This window comes from Daldinia vernicosa, assembly GCF_022497035.1.
Source record: "Daldinia vernicosa strain CBS 139.73 unplaced genomic scaffold F5Y00scaffold_5, whole genome shotgun sequence".
In the NCBI taxonomy this organism is placed as follows: Eukaryota; Fungi; Ascomycota; class Sordariomycetes; order Xylariales; family Hypoxylaceae; genus Daldinia; species Daldinia vernicosa.
The window spans coordinates 750,774-767,302 of NW_025953921.1; the positions used below are offsets into that span (position 1 = coordinate 750,774).

General features: G+C 46.9%; 1 protein-coding gene across 1 annotated transcript; it reads left to right on the forward strand.

Annotated features, from left to right (window-relative positions):
• The first annotated feature begins 893 nt into the window (after positions 1 to 893).
• Positions 894 to 14,636, forward strand: F5Y00DRAFT_157613 (cytoplasmic dynein heavy chain). Its single transcript, XM_048004644.1, has 3 exons — positions 894 to 1,527; positions 1,593 to 13,900; positions 13,956 to 14,636. The coding sequence occupies exons 1-3, from the start codon at positions 1,230 to 1,232 to the stop codon at positions 14,409 to 14,411; spliced, it is 13,062 nt and encodes a 4,353-aa protein (XP_047868890.1). The 5' UTR covers positions 894 to 1,229; the 3' UTR covers positions 14,412 to 14,636.
• Positions 14,637 to 16,529: the final 1,893 nt, after the last annotated feature.

A 16,529-nucleotide genomic window follows, 5' to 3' on the forward strand; every position in this document is an offset into this window, starting at 1 on the left:
CGAGTCATCCGTCTGCAATACTACCTACCTACTGCATCGAGGGTCTTGAAAATAATCAAGTGGTTGAAGTAGCTTTGAAGAGTTTAATTTGAGGGAAAGGGGGTGTAGGATAGAGAAAAAGCTAGGTTTTATCCTGAAAAAAAAAAAGGGTTGAAGCGATGAGACTACATTGGCGGCTTGTGGTTAGATTTATCGAGGGGGACTTCATTTAAGTGTATTCATACGATATGGTAAGCGTCCTTTAGCTGTACTAGTTGCTTCCTTCGACATTAACGGCAGTATTCTTCTTAATCCAGTCTTTATAATCATATCTATGGCTTTCTCGTTTTTACTACTTTTGATAGGCATCAAGGAAAAGCGTAGTATTGTACTGTTAAGATTTTGAAAAGGTAAGAAAAGCCGGCATTATAATGCTATAGAAGTCTTAGTGTAACTAACACAGCACTTGAGTCCCGTAGATTTACAACTGGGAGAGGTATCTTTTAGGATCGTGTCTTTTATGCACCTAGAAAGTTGACTCCATAAACCATTTCAATGCAGTCTACGTCGTTATTATGCTTATAACATAAATGTCTGACGAAAAGGGTAGCAAGGTTGTAAATGAATTAAATATGTTTTCCTTAGGCTTGAATGAAACGAAACATATTTGGTCGTATGAAACAGGGGCTACAGTTGGAAGTAAAATACACCCACTACAAAAGGTCATGTCTCAGGGGTTCTATGTACGTGTGTACATGCGTACCCAATGTACGGCTGGTCCAGTAATCGTGGCAGCCCGTTGCTGGCCCCACGCCACTTGGGACGAATAGCCAATCAAAAACGGCATCGATTAGATAGGTAGGAATTATCCCCCCATATTCTGCAGCTGTAAGAAGTAGTCGCGACCCGTTTGCTGTAGTTCGCGTAAAATGTAAAATGATTAATGACTGGTAATAACTTCAAAATATCCCTTTTTGTAGTTGTATCACCACCCAATACAAATAAATTCGACGACGATACAGGTCGGACAAAACGGCAAAGACATTCTCTACGCACCCTACGCTCTTTTCGTCTCTGTCCCTTTTTCTGCAACCTAACTGTACCTACCTAATCCGCATAGATATCTATTAATTTCTATTCGGAGCCTGTGTCTCTCTCCTACGACCGAAACCCGAATATATCCCCTAATATATCGAGAGATGCCACCGGCCCTGAACAAGTCGATCGATCGCTAAACTATTATTGCCACGATGGAGGCTGTGGCTTCTCCTTTGGGCCTACAAGGTCCCGGTGCGAACGGCTTGTCGCCTTCCCCCTTTGTCATGATAGATCCGGCATTGGTGGTAGATTATTTGGCTTCCGTAGTCACTATCGCCCTCGGGGCTACCCGTAGTGAGCTGGAGCGGCCCGGCAACCTTCTCTCGAAGGAAAACCACGACGATACGGTCCAAAGGTGTACTCGCTTTGCGACCGATGCCCAGGTGGCCCTGTATATCCAGAAAGATGTGAAGCCGTCGGATGACATCGCTGACGGTCCTACCGATAATGGTATGAAGGTCCATCATAATCGCTTACGTAGCCCTGGAATGGTATTGCTAAGACTCTTGCTCCAGTCCCCGTTACGTATACATACACAATCGCATCCGAGATATCTTCTTCGCCGACGACGATAGCCTATCTCGCACTCCTTAAACGCCCTCAAGCGCTCGATTCCTCGCTACCGTTATCATCGCAGATCCAGATACAAACGCTGCCTGGAACCGCCTCGCTTGCTAATCTCGTCAGTGAACAAGGTCCTACTGCTTCTCCTTTCGAAATACTTCACTCTATTCTTCATAATGCGCTGGCGCCCTACTTCGATGCCAATACCAAAACCTCGCAAACTGCAAATGGAGCTAGGAACCGGGCGGACGTCGACGCGAAAACGGGAATTCCTGTAACCAAGAAGCGCATGACGGAGCTTGAATTGAGCTTGCTCCATCTCCAGCAGAATGTCGAGATCCCAGAGTTATCACTCTCCTTTCACCCGATTGTTCAGGGGGTATTGGACGACGCTGCTGCACGCAGTATGAAACCGAGTACTGATATGATAGATGCTAAGCTTCTCTCAGAAAGTACCTTTATGAACAACTTGCAGTCGACAGTAAATAGTTGGATTAAATCAATACAGACTATCACGAAACTCACCCGAGACCCCGTAACGAGAACGGCGACGCAGGAGATCAATTTCTGGTTGTCTATGGAGTCCGCGCTAGAAGGAATTGAAGCTCAGCTGAGGAGTGAAGGTGTTATGTTGACTTTAGAGATCCTGAAGCATGCAAAGCGTTTCCAGGCGACTGTTAGTTTTACCGCTGATACTGGCCTGAAGGAGGCTATGGAGATGGTGCAGAAGTATAATCAACTTATGCGAGATTTCCCTCTCGATGAATTACTCTCTGCGACTTCGTTGCCCAAGGTTCAGGACGCCATTGGCCAAATCTTCAACCATATGAACAAGAAGATGAGGTTCAGCAATTATCCCATAGCGCGAACTTTGCATTTGGTCGAAGCCATCTCAGCGGATCTTGAGGAGGTTATGCATCGCCTTCTTCCGGGCTCTGAACTGGTCGATCTGGATTATAAGGATTTTAAAACTCTTATGACTACTGCTGACGAGATCTTCAAGTCTTGGGACGCTCAGATCAAAGACTTCACTAACATTGCTCGAGAGACGACTCGTAGAAGGCAAGAGAGGTTCATTCCGATCAAAGTCAACCCGAAGCATAACGAGTTACAGGCTCGACTGAAGTATATTGATAACTTCCGAGATAATCATGAGCAGCTGCAGAAGACGATCATCAATGTCCTCGGCCCGAGGACAACTGCCAATGGTGCCACCGAAGAGACAACGACCAACGGCGTTGCGCTTGTCGAAGAGATAGGCGATGTAGATGCCGTTGAAGAGGTTCAGCAAGCTTGGGAAGCATTGAAGAATGTTGATCTGCTCGATGTTTCTCCCGAAGGTACCCAACGATGGGTCAAGGCTGAGAACACTTACAACGAACGCACCTCGCGGGTAGAAAACTCGATTATTGCTAGACTGCGTGATCGCCTTGCAACAGCAAAGAACGCGAATGAAATGTTTCGTGTTTTCTCTCAGTTCAACGCCCTCTTCGTGCGACCCAAGATTCGGGGTGCTATCGCCGAGTATCAGAATCAGCTCATTGATAATGTGAAACAAGCCATCTCGGGGCTTCACGAGCGTTTCAAACAGCAATATGGCCACTCGGAGGCTCATGCTATGGCTCAGCTACACGATTTACCACCCGTTTCCGGTGCCATCATTTGGGCACGCCAGATCGAGCGTCAACTTGATAATTATATGAAGAAGGTCGAGGGCATTCTGGGTACCGACTGGGCTCTTCATACTGAGGGTCAGAAGTTGCAAACTGAGAGCGAGCTCTTTAGAAAGAAATTGAATACTCAAGCGATTTATAAAGCCTGGATCGAGGATGTTCAGCGCAGACATATCTCGATATCTGGTCGACTTTTCAACATCAATAAGATCAGAGCTGCGAACAATGCGCTGGACCTTTCGGTAAACTTCGATGCCCAAATCATCACGCTATTCAAAGAGACTCGCAACCTTGGCTGGCAAAACTTCAACGTGCCTCATGCCGTAAATAATATTGCAAAGGATGCCAAAAGGGTGTACCCGTACGCCGTTAGTTTGATGGAAAGCGTCAGAACTTTTACCCAGACAGTTCGGCAGATATCGGAACTACCCGAAGTTTCTATTTTACTAAGTGGTTACCAGAATGAAGTTCACGTCCTGATCGCCAAGGGTGTACCCTTGAGGTGGGAAACATTTGTGAACACTTGGGAATCATACCAGAAGCAGAAGCCGACGCTCGCTAATGGTACCCTTGATCATACGGTTGGTCGTGGTAGTGAGACCAAACACGTCTTATTTGTCAGAGAATTTGCTGCGGCTGCTTCTCTTCTTCAAGCAAAGACAGCCACGCTCGCAAATATACACGTGAATGTTCAAAAGGCTTTGACAGAGCTAGCAACTTGCCCGTATGAGGCGTCGGAGTTCGAATCACGCCTGCAGGTTATCCAGGCGGCTGTTGATCAACTGAACCTTGAGCAATATGTCAACCTCGGCTTCTGGGTGGAGAGGATGAATGAACGCATCAAGTTGACTCTGCTTACCCGTCTTCAGCATGCAGTCTCAGCGTGGATCGAGGCGTTTGAAGATGACACTCCTATCGATCGAATCGAGAACAGTCGAAGAAAACAGCTTGCTCCATCAGGGGAGCCTCTCAAGTCGGACGCGCCTCTCATGAAGCACCTGATCCATGAAATCACCATGAGGAACCAGGTCATCTACCTTGATCCACCACTCGAGTTTGCGAGAGCTAGCTGGTTCTTACACTTGCATAACTGGATTGGTATTGTCTGTAACCTCCCTAAGATTAAGGCCTCTAGATACCAAATGAGCTTAACCTTAAGTACCGTTGTCCAAGAGGAAGCCCGCTTCAATGATCTTCCTCGTGATTGTATCGACATACTTGGTAGAGTTTATACCTCGGTGGAGACGAAGCTACAGGGTATTGGTGAGTACGTTGATAAATGGCTGCAGTTCCAATCCCTTTGGGACTTGCAATCCGAACAGGTGTACGAACTCTTAGGCGACGAGCTCTCCAAATGGCTACAGTTACTGCAGGAGATTCGGAAGTCTCGTGCGACATTCGACACCACCGAAGTTAGCCGTTCATTCGGTCATATTACAATCGACTATGAGCAAGTACAGATGAAGGTTAACTCTAAATATGATCAGTGGCAACAGGAGATATTGGTGAAATTTGCTGCGCGGCTCGGAACTCGTATGAGAGAAGTCAATGCCGAGATAGAAAAGGCCCGGAGAGACTTGGAAGGTCAGAGCCTTGAAGCCACGTCCACCGCACAAGCAGTCCAGTTCATCACCATCGTCCAAAGCTGTAAGCGTAGGGTCAAGGCTTGGGCCCCTGAAGTCGAGACCTTCCGCCAAGGACAGTCTACCCTCGTCCGAAACCGGTACAATTTCCCGCACGACTGGGTAGACGTCCAACAGGTCGATTCAACATGGGAGGCACTCAACGAACTCTTGAACAGGAAAGCGAAGATCGTCCAAGACCAGACCGATGCCCTCAAAGCGAAGATAGTGGCAGAAGACAAGGTTGTGATTGATAAAATAACAGACATTGCTACGGAATGGAACGATGAGAAACCGGTTTCGGGGACAATCGCACCTGATGTTGCGTCCGCAACCCTCGCCTCCTTTGAATCTCGCATCACGAAACTACAGGATGAGTTCGACATGGTTTCTAAAGCTAAGGAAGCACTTGATCTTCCAGCCAGTCCCGAATCATCCCTTTCAATTATTCTAGAAGAGGTTCAAGATTTCAAGTCCGTATGGGCTGGCTTATCAACGATATGGAAGAGCTTGAATGAACTCCGTGAGACTTTATGGAGTAGTGTCCAACCCAGGAAAGTCCGAAGTAGCATTGATGGTCTCCTCAAGATGACGAAGGAAATGCCGAGTAGAATGCGACAGTATGCTGCTTTCGAGCATGTTCAGAACATTCTCCGTCAGCTCTTGAAAGTGAATAGTCTACTAAATGACTTAAAATCAGAGGCTATTCGAGATAGACACTGGACCAAGATATGGAAAGATATTAAACCTGGACGGCGGTATTCGCCTGTGTCTATGACACTAGGAGATGTCTGGGACCTCAACCTTGTCGCCACAGAAGTAATCGTCCGAGATATTATCACTCAAGCTCAGGGCGAAATGGCGCTGGAGGAGTTTTTGAAGCAAGTGAAAGAGACCTGGAACAACTATCAACTAGATCTCGTGCCCTATCAGAACAAATGCCGTCTCATTCGCGGTTGGGATGACCTCTTTGCCAAGTGTAGTGAGAATCTTAACTCTCTACAGGCGATGAAACATTCGCCGTACTACAAAGAGTTCGAAGAGGAGGCATCTTCCTGGGAAGATAAGCTGAATCGTGTCCATGTACTCTTCGATGTCTGGATCGATGTCCAGCGCCAATGGGTTTACTTGGAAGGTGTCTTTACCGGAAATGCCGATATCAAGCATCTATTACCCATCGAGTCCTCAAGATTCCAGAATATCAATAGCGAATTCATGACCGTAATGAAGAAGGTCTACAAGCAGCCGATGGTAATGGACGTCTTGGGCATCACTGGTGTCCAAAAGTCTCTAGAACGTCTTGCTGAGCTACTCAACAAGATACAGAAGGCGCTTGGTGAATACCTTGAAAAAGAAAGAGTATCGTTTCCTCGCTTCTACTTTGTTGGTGATGAAGATCTTCTGGAAATGATTGGTAATAGTAACGACACTTTACGTATTGCTAAACACTTCAAAAAGATGTTTGCCGGCTTGACGGGGCTTGTCATGGACGAGGAATCGATCATTTCCGGCTTCACTTCAAAGGAGGGCGAAGTTGTACGCCTAAAGAAAGAGATTTCACTTGTCAAAGTCCCCAAGATAAATGATTGGCTCGCTCTGCTCGAGAACGGCATGAAAGCTACCCTAGCTGAACTTCTTGCTGAAGCTGTCGAGGCATATACACCAATATTCGAGTCGGATGAGATTAGCCAGAGCGCGATGAATGATTTCATGAACAACTTCCCCAGTCAAATCGTAGTGCTTGCTACCCAGGTCGTTTGGACTACAGCAGTTGAGCAGTCGCTGAATAATGGAGGCAGCACGCTGCAATCTCTCTTCGAGCGAGAAGTCGGGGTTTTGAGGCTCCTTGCGGAGACTGTTCTTGGTGATCTGGAGGTAATACAGAGAAAGAAATGCGAAGCTCTTATTACAGAGTGCGTACATCAGCGAGATGTAATAGAAAACCTGGTAAAACTCAACGCAACTACCCCAACACATTACTTCTGGCTACTACAGATGCGATACGTATACACCCCCGAAGGAGATTTCCTACAGCGTCTACTTATCAGGATGGCAAATGCAAAGCTCAATTACGGTTTCGAATACCTAGGTGTTCCCGACAGGTTGGTTCGAACGCCTCTTACCGATCGCTGCTTTGGAACCCTTACCCAAGCTCTCTGCCAACGACTTGGCGGCTCGCCTTACGGACCTGCCGGTACCGGAAAGACAGAATCAGTCAAAGCACTTGGTGTTCAGTTGGGTCGCTTCACTCTTGTGTTTTGCTGTGACGACACCTTTGACTTCCAGGCAATGGGCAGAATTTTCCTCGGTATTTGCCAAGTTGGAGCCTGGGGTTGTTTCGACGAGTTTAATCGTTTGGAGGAGAGGATTCTCTCTGCCGTTTCACAGCAGATCCAAAACATTCAGCTCGGTCTCAAACAAGGTGCCGAAGATGATAAGGCTCAAATCGAGTTAGTTGGGCGGCAACTCCATGTTAATGCTAATACGGGTATCTTCATTACTATGAACCCTGGCTATGCCGGCCGTTCCAACTTGCCCGATAACCTGAAGAAGCTGTTCCGCAGTGTCGCCATGTCGAAACCGGATAAAGAGCTTATTGCTGAAGTCATGCTTTACTCTCAAGGATTCAATGAAGCGAAGCAACTCTCGAAGCAGACAGTTCCATTCTTTGACCAGTGTTCAGCAAGGCTGTCTAAGCAAGCACACTACGATTTTGGGTTGCGTGCCCTGAAAAGTGTCCTTGTCAGTTCTGGCGGCCTCAAACGTGCCCGACTTACTAGCAGTGATGGCAGCATTGGTGCCGTGGAAGTTGTAGAACCCGAGATTATTGTGCAGAGTGTCCGAGAAACTATCGCCCCGAAGCTGATCCGAAATGATGTTGAGATCATGATGTCTATTGAAAGCGAATGCTTCCCTGGTGTCCAATATGTCCCGGCCAATCTAGTAAAACTAGAGGATGCAATTCGTCGTCTGGCAGCGGAGAGACACCTCGTCGTCAATGATGTTTGGATGACCAAGGTTCTACAGCTTTACCAAATTCAAAATATCCACCATGGTGTAATGATGGTGGGTAACTCGGGAACCGGAAAATCTGCCGCGTGGAGGCTTCTTTTAGACGCGCTCCAGCAAGTTGAGAATGTTGAAGGTGTCTCTCATGTTATTGACTCAAAGGTTATGTCGAAGGAGGCCTTGTACGGAAACTTAGACTCGACCACTCGAGAATGGACCGACGGTCTTTTCACGAGCATACTACGGAAGATTGTTGACAACCTTCGCGGTGAAGACTCCAAGCGTCATTGGATTGTCTTCGACGGTGACGTCGATCCAGAATGGGTTGAAAATTTGAACAGTGTACTCGACGATAATAAGCTACTCACACTTCCCAATGGTGAGCGTCTTAATTTACCGCCTAATGTCCGAATCATGTTCGAAGTTGAGACGCTGAAGTATGCTACTCTGGCAACTGTGAGTCGATGTGGTATGGTTTGGTTTAGCGAAGATACCGTTACGCCGAGCATGATGGTCACCAATTACCTTGAGAGACTAAGGGCTGTACCCTTTGAAGACCTGGACGAGGACGCCGCCGCGGCCGGCCAGAGTCCTGCAAAAACCCTTCAAGTCCAAGGTCAAGTTGCGGATCTACTACACGCCTATTTGACTACGGACAACTTCATCATTGATGCCCTTAAGCAGGCAGAAACTTACAATCATATCATGGAGTTTACTATCGCTCGTGTCCTCACAACTCTATTCTCTTTACTAAACAAGTCTGTTCGGGACATGATCGAATACAACGCAGCACATGTTGATTTCCCCTTAGATCCAGAACAGATCGAAGCATATGTTGCGAAGAAACTATTACTCGCTCTAGTCTGGGCGTTGACAGGTGATTGTCCACTTAATGATCGAAAGGCTTTTGGAGACAACGTTGGAGCTCTTGCTAGCTTTGGATCACCACCTCTTGATGGTACAAGCTCCCTTATAGACTTTGATGTTACTCTCCCTGGTGCTGAGTGGACACCATGGCAAAATGCGGTCCCTACTATCGAGGTCAACACGCACTCTATCACGCAAACAGATGTCGTCATTCCCACATTGGATACTGTTCGCCACGAAGATGTGCTCTATTCTTGGCTCGCGGAACACAAGCCCCTTCTACTATGTGGTCCTCCCGGTTCTGGTAAAACAATGACTCTATTCAGCGCACTTCGAAAATTGCCAAATATGGAAGTTGTCGGTCTGAACTTTTCCAGTGCCACTACCCCTGATCTCCTCATCAAGACCTTTGAGCAGTATTGCGAATACAAGAAGACATTAAACGGCGTAATGCTATCACCAACTCAGATTGGACGATGGCTCGTGATCTTCTGTGACGAGATCAATTTACCAGCACCAGACAAGTACGGTACTCAGCGGGCAATTTCATTCCTTCGTCAGCTAGTAGAACATAATGGCTTCTGGCGAACATCAGACAAATCTTGGGTGACACTTGATCGAATCCAATTTGTGGGAGCTTGTAATCCTCCAACTGATGCTGGTCGTACGCCTATGGGCGCCAGATTCCTTAGACACGCCCCTCTTATTATGGTGGATTATCCAGGCGAGTTGTCTCTGCTTCAAATCTATGGTACTTTCAACTCTGCTATTCTCAAGATCATTCCGGCGCTTCGTGGATACTCCGAGCCGCTTACTCAATCGATGGTTCGGTTCTACTTGGAGTCGCAGCAACGATTCACGCCTAAGATCCAACCCCATTACGTCTATAGTCCTCGTGAGTTGACGAGATGGGTCCGTGGTGTATATGAGGCCATCCGTCCGTTAGAAACTCTGTCTATTGAAGGATTGATCCGCATCTGGGCGCACGAGGCGCTGCGACTTTTCCAGGATCGTCTTGTTGCAGAGGATGAGCGACAGTGGACTGATGAAGCTGTGCGACGAATTGCACTCGAGTTTTTCCCAACTATCGATGAGCAGAAAGCTTTGGGAGGGCCAATTCTGTTTTCCAACTGGCTGTCAAAGAATTACGTCCCTGTTGACCGAGAACAGTTACGAGACTTCGTCAAGGCCCGTCTGAAGACATTCTGCGAAGAGGAGGTGGATGTTCCGCTCATTTTGTTCAACGACGTGCTTGAACACGTCCTTCGTATTGATCGTGTCTTCAGACAACCGCAAGGGCATCTGATCTTGATTGGTGTTAGCGGAAGTGGAAAGACTACACTTTCTAGATTTGTTGCATGGATGAATGGCCTAAAAGTCTTCCAGATCAAGGTCCATGGAAAGTATTCTGCCGAAGACTTTGACGAAGACCTCAGAGAAGTTCTGCGCCGTTGCGGTTGCAAGGGCGAGAAGATGTGCTTCATCATGGACGAATCTAACGTTCTTGACTCGGGTTTCCTAGAGCGTATGAATACTCTACTTGCCAACGCTGAAGTTCCTGGTCTCTTTGAAGGAGACGAGTTCGCCTCTCTAATGACAGCCTGCAAAGAAGGTGCACAACGACAGGGCCTACTACTGGATTCTCAAGAAGAGCTCTATAAGTGGTTCACGCAACAAATCGTTAAGAACTTGCATGTCGTCTTCACCATGAATCCACCTGAAGATGGACTATCCTCGAAGGCTGCTACTAGTCCGGCTTTGTTCAATCGTTGCGTATTGAATTGGTTTGGTGACTGGTCCGACCAAGCGCTTTTCCAAGTTGCTAACGAGTTGACACATTCTATCGACTTGGACAAGCCTAACTTCTTAGCCCCTGATACGATTCCCGTTGCTTATCGCGGTCTTAACTTGCCTCCTTCTCACAGAGAAACGGTCGTGAACTCCATGGTCTACATCCACTATTCTCTCCAGCAGTTTAATGCGAAGCTCCAAAAGCAACAGGGCAAGGTCACATTCCTTACCCCACGTCACTTCCTTGACTTTGTTGCTCAATATGTCAAGTTGTATAATGAAAAGAGGGAAGATTTAGAAGAGCAGCAGCGCCACTTGAACGTTGGTCTGGATAAACTGAGAGATACGGTCGAGAAAGTCCGCGACTTAAGGGTTAGCTTAGCCGAGAAAAAGACCCAACTAGAAGCAAAAGATGCCGAAGCCAATGAGAAACTGCAACGCATGGTTGCGGATCAACGTGAAGCTGAACAGCGCAAGAATACTTCTTTAGAAATTCAGGCAGCTCTTGAAAAGCAAGAAGCCGAAGTTGCATCTCGCCGGAAGGTTGTACTGAATGACCTAGCAATGGCCGAACCGGCCGTCGAAGAAGCAAAGGCTAGTGTCAGCAATATCAAACGACAGCACTTGACCGAAGTTCGTTCTATGGGCTCTCCACCACAGGGTGTTCGACTCGCAATGGAGTCCGTATGTGCGCTGCTGGGCCACAAGATCACCGATTGGAAGAACGTCCAAGCTATAGTTCGACAAGATAACTTTATTGGGAGCATCGTCAACTTCGATAACGAAAAACAGATGACCAAATCCTTACGGACCCTTATGCGAACCAAATTCTTAAACCATGTGGATTTCACATACGAGAAGGTAAATCGTGCTAGCAAGGCTTGCGGTCCTCTAGTCCAATGGGTAGAAGCCCAAGTTAACTATTCTGAAATTCTGGACCGAGTCGGCCCTCTGCGGGACGAAGTGGGCCAACTTGAGGAACAAGCTCTTCAGACAAAGGCTGAGGCAAAGGCCATTGAGAACACCATCACTAGTCTAGAGCAGAGCATCGCAACTTACAAGACTGAATACGCAGCTCTCATCAGCGAGACCCAAGCTATCAAAGCTGAGATGTCTCGTGTTCAATTCAAGGTCGACCGAAGCGTAAGGCTTCTCGATAGTCTTTCCTCGGAGCGTGTTCGTTGGGAGGATGGAAGCAAGTCGTTTGAAACACAAATCAGCACATTGGTCGGAGACGTTCTAGTTGCCGCCGCTTTCTTAGCATACAGTGGCCTCTACGACCAGACTTTCCGAAAATCAATGATGGAAGACTGGTTGCATCAACTTCACCTTTCCGGAATCAACTTCAAACCCCATAATCCCGTCACGGAATACTTGTCGACCGCGGATGAACGACTCAGTTGGCAAGAGAATACCCTGCCCGTCGATGATCTCTGTACAGAAAACGCTATTATTCTCAAGCGCTTTAACCGCTACCCACTTATTATCGATCCTTCAGGCAGAGCTACCGAGTTCCTTCAACGCGAATGCAAAGATCGTCGCCTTACTGTGACCAGTTTCTTGGATGACTCCTTCACCAAGCAACTGGAAAGTTCTCTCAGATTCGGCAATCCAATTCTTATCCAAGATGCCGAACATTTGGATCCCATTCTCAACCACGTTCTCAACAAGGAATACCAGAAGACCGGCGGTCGTGTGCTCATACAACTTGGCAAGCAGGAAATTGATTTCTCGCCTGCGTTTAAGATTTACTTATCCACAAGAGACCCATCGGCGACATTCCCACCGGATATTTGCAGTCGAACCACATTCGTCAACTTTACAGTTACACAGAGCAGTCTCCAGACTCAGTCCCTTAATGATGTACTGAAATCTGAGAGACCAGACGTTGACGAGAGAAGATCCAATCTCATCAAGCTCCAAGGCGAATTTAAGGTTCATCTTAGACAACTTGAGAAACGTCTCCTGCAAGCCCTCAACGAATCTCGTGGTAACATTTTGGATGACGACAATGTCATCGAGACTCTTGAGACCCTCAAGACCGAAGCCGGCGAGATCGCGGTTAAGATGAGTAACACCGAAGGAGTAATGGCTGAAGTCGAAGAGATCACATTGCAGTACAGCATCATTGCGAGATCATGCAGTGCCGTATTTGCTGTCCTTGAGCAACTGCATTACCTCAACCATTTCTATCAGTTCTCTCTACAATACTTCCTTGACATTTTCCATTCTGTCCTTCACGGTAATAAAAACCTGGCAGGCGAAAGAGATTTCAACAAACGCCGAGATATCATCATTAAGGACTTGTTCGTGACGACTTTCAAGAGGACTGCCCTGGGTCTCCTCCAGAAGGACCGAATTACTCTCGCCATGCTCCTCGCCCAAGCCTCGCCTTACAAGATGGATAAGAGCCTAATCGATGTGATCCTCGACGATCGTATCGAAGGCAAGGATCTCTCTACCGAAGTCGACGCCAAGGATGAGACCTTTACTCGTGCCAAGAGACTCGCCGTATTGAAGGATAAGCTCGATCAAGTACCGGCCAATGTATGGGATGCGTTCTTATCAGAGGAGCTCGCGGAGAACTTTATCCCCCAGATCTGGGACGCAAACACGGAGCCGTTTGACCAGGGATTGCTCTCGCTACTTTTAGTCAAACTCTTCCGCCTCGACCGTTTTGTTCCGACCGCAGAAAGATTCGTAGCTTCGGTCTTCGGGGCTGAGCTACTTGACATTGTGGATGATCTCAAAGAAACCATCAGCCAAGTCCCTTCGACCCGTCCCATTTCATTGGTCTCAACCCCCGGCTTTGACGCCAGTTACAAGGTGGACAACTTGGTTGAGCGAATGCGTGTTAGGTGCACCAATATCGCTATGGGATCAAATGAAAGTCTTGCAAGTGCCGACAAAGCAGTTAGCAACGCAGCGCAGGTCGGGTCTTGGGTTCTTGTCAAGAATGTTCATCTCGCGCCTACTTGGTTACAATCTCTCGAGAAGCGTATGGAATCTCTGAACCCACATTCTGATTTCAGATTATTCCTATCGATGGAATCTAGCCCGAAGATTCCTGTCAATTTACTACGCGCATCTCGCGTACTCATGTACGAGCAGCCGGCTGGTGTGCGTGCCAACATGAAGGATTCGATGTCCTCTCTATCCAACCGAGCTACCAAGAGCCCCGTAGAGCGCGGCAGGCTTTACTTACTTCTCTCTTTCTTACATGCAGTGGTACAAGAACGTCTACGATACGCACCAAACCTAGGGTGGAAGGGCTTCTGGGAGTTCAACGACAGCGACGTAAGTAACACCACAGCTTATATGATCGATAGCAACTAACCTTATATTCTTGTAGTACGAATGTTCAGCCTTCATTGTCGATACATGGATCGAATCCGTGGCACAAAGTCGTACCAACATCAATCCGCAAAATATACCCTGGGATATGATCCGCTACCTAGTCCGTGAGACTTACGGTGGTAAGATTGACGATGAAGACGATTTCAAACGCCTTACGGAATTAGTAAATCAATCCCTTACACCCTCCGCTTTCGACATTGGTCATAAATTAGTTGAGGGATCTGAGAAAGATGGACAAGAGACAAGTCTCGTAGTACCCTCAGGTACTTCACTAGAAGAGTTCATGGGGTGGATCCAGAAACTCCCCGAGCGCGAGCCGCCTACTTATCTAGGACTGCCCGCAAATGCAGAGAAGCTGCTTTTGGTCGGACTTGGCAGGAGTCTAATACAAAACGTGAAGAAAGTGACGGAACTATTGGACGAGGGAGAGCAGCTTATGGCTGAGGTTTAAGGTGCAATATGTAGACCTGTGGATGTTGATTTTTTGGAGTGTTTGATGGTTTGGTCCGCAAGTTTCCCCGAGATCACAGCCCTTCATACTCGATACCCCTATTCAGTTTTAGGTTACTATCGGTTTTTCTTCTTTGTGGAAGACATGTGTATTAGCTGTTAGCTACCTACATTATGTTAGGAAATCAGATTGAGTCAATACAATTCATAATCATAATCCTTTCAACTTCAGTACTTGCAGTCCACAAGTGAGCACTTATAGAGGAATAATGACGATAAACCCATCCGTTAAATTTTCCGTATTAACGAAATACGTCGGGTATTGACATCATTTCCTACGTACTGTATGGAGTACTATGTATGATCTATCATAGAGTAGCATTGCTTTAGCGGCCTGGCGGCTCCAACCATGCAAGCTTCCAAGACCCTACCGTCCAATCAAAAAGATGGTATTTCCAAGCGTGTTGTCTAGAATATAGCCTCCCTCTTCATCGGTCCACATAGACTAGAAGAGATTTCTATAAACTTTTATGGAGGCAAATAATTGCCAAGTTGGGCGGAATACCAGCGGTGTTAACTAACATCTTATGATTTTACGAAATTACGAAATATTCCGAGCTTAAAAAAGAAAAAGAAAAAAAAGGAGTAGGTAAGCGAATATTCAAATACCGTACCTTAGGTACCTATGCGTAAACCTAAGACCAGACAAGCCGAGATTTCGTGATTGATCAATTATGATAAGAGATAATGCTGCATCTTATCTACGGAGTTCCCCTCCTCCCAAACCTTAAAGCGGTGGTACGTACCACGGTAGCTCGCGACTTGCAGCATGCAAGGAGATGGGACAGGGTTAGATAAAAAAGCTTGGCATAGGTGATGAGCCATCAGTATACATAGGTACATACATAGGCGTTGGTTTTAGCGTTTCTGCTGGTGTTCCGTATTCCGTAGCGTAGGTACCTAGGTAAGTCTCCATCGTATTTGTACATGGTATTGTACCTGGGCTAAGTACTTAGGGAGGTATACCTATTCCCTCGCTTCCCTGCACTTTTCGAAACACGCAAGTAAGCGACATACCTACACTATCGTTTAGACTAATAATACACATGACTCTTAACAGGAGGCAGGAGGAAGGTTTTACGGTATTTATTAAACGGATAGGCACAGCTCATCAAGCAAGCGATGCCGGGAGTAAGACTAGAACACGCTGACACGACCGGAGGTTAGAGGCAAAAGTAATCAAGGAGAAAAAAAAGGATGCACCTAGACCGCCGCATAGCACGCCTAGTACGCATTACCGGCGTCGTGCAACTGGGTGCTAGGGCAGGTTTTCCAACCACCTCAAAATGTGAGTTATGATGGCAGGATGGTTGATATCAAAAATGGCAAATGGCAGATATCACCTAATCAGATGACGATGATGATGCAGATGCAGATGCGGATGCGGATGCGTACACGAAACAGACAAAGTATACGAAATTGATTAATGCGATGTCGAATTGGCAGACCGCCTTCCGACGTGCCATCACCATCAGCCAATAGTCAGGTGAATATTACAAAAAGAAGTTGTTGAGCAAGGTTCTTCTTGTCATACATTAGGTATGTAACCTAGTATTAGCAAATCCAATCAACAGTTGAGCCAATGAAACGAGGTTTAATAATAATCTGCTCGATCCTCATTCAGCCGGCACGCCGAGGGTCGGGACTCTAGAGTCTAGGGGGGATCCATTATCTTTTTGGTATATTGCTCTAGCAGTCTAGTCCGTAGTAGTTTTACACTAGCCTTGTGGGGAATGGGAACCTCCCTACTCGATGCAAAAGGGTTAGGTACTTATTACTTACTACTTTAGGTACTGTATAATTATATCCATAATGGTACTGTATTAGCAATTACGATAGGCAAGTACAGGGCTCTTGCCTAGGCTCCTAGGCTGTTAAGGTGCTAAAAGCGCAGCTCCTAGCCTCCTACATACCTCCCCCCCTTCCATGTGGCATTCCTAAACCCCATCCACCGCCTCAATCAGATCAAGATTATCTTTCCTCGAATCTCCGAGATTTATCTCGGACTGAGGCGAGCACCTCCATATCAACAACGTTGGGTCGTTGTCTTACACCTTCA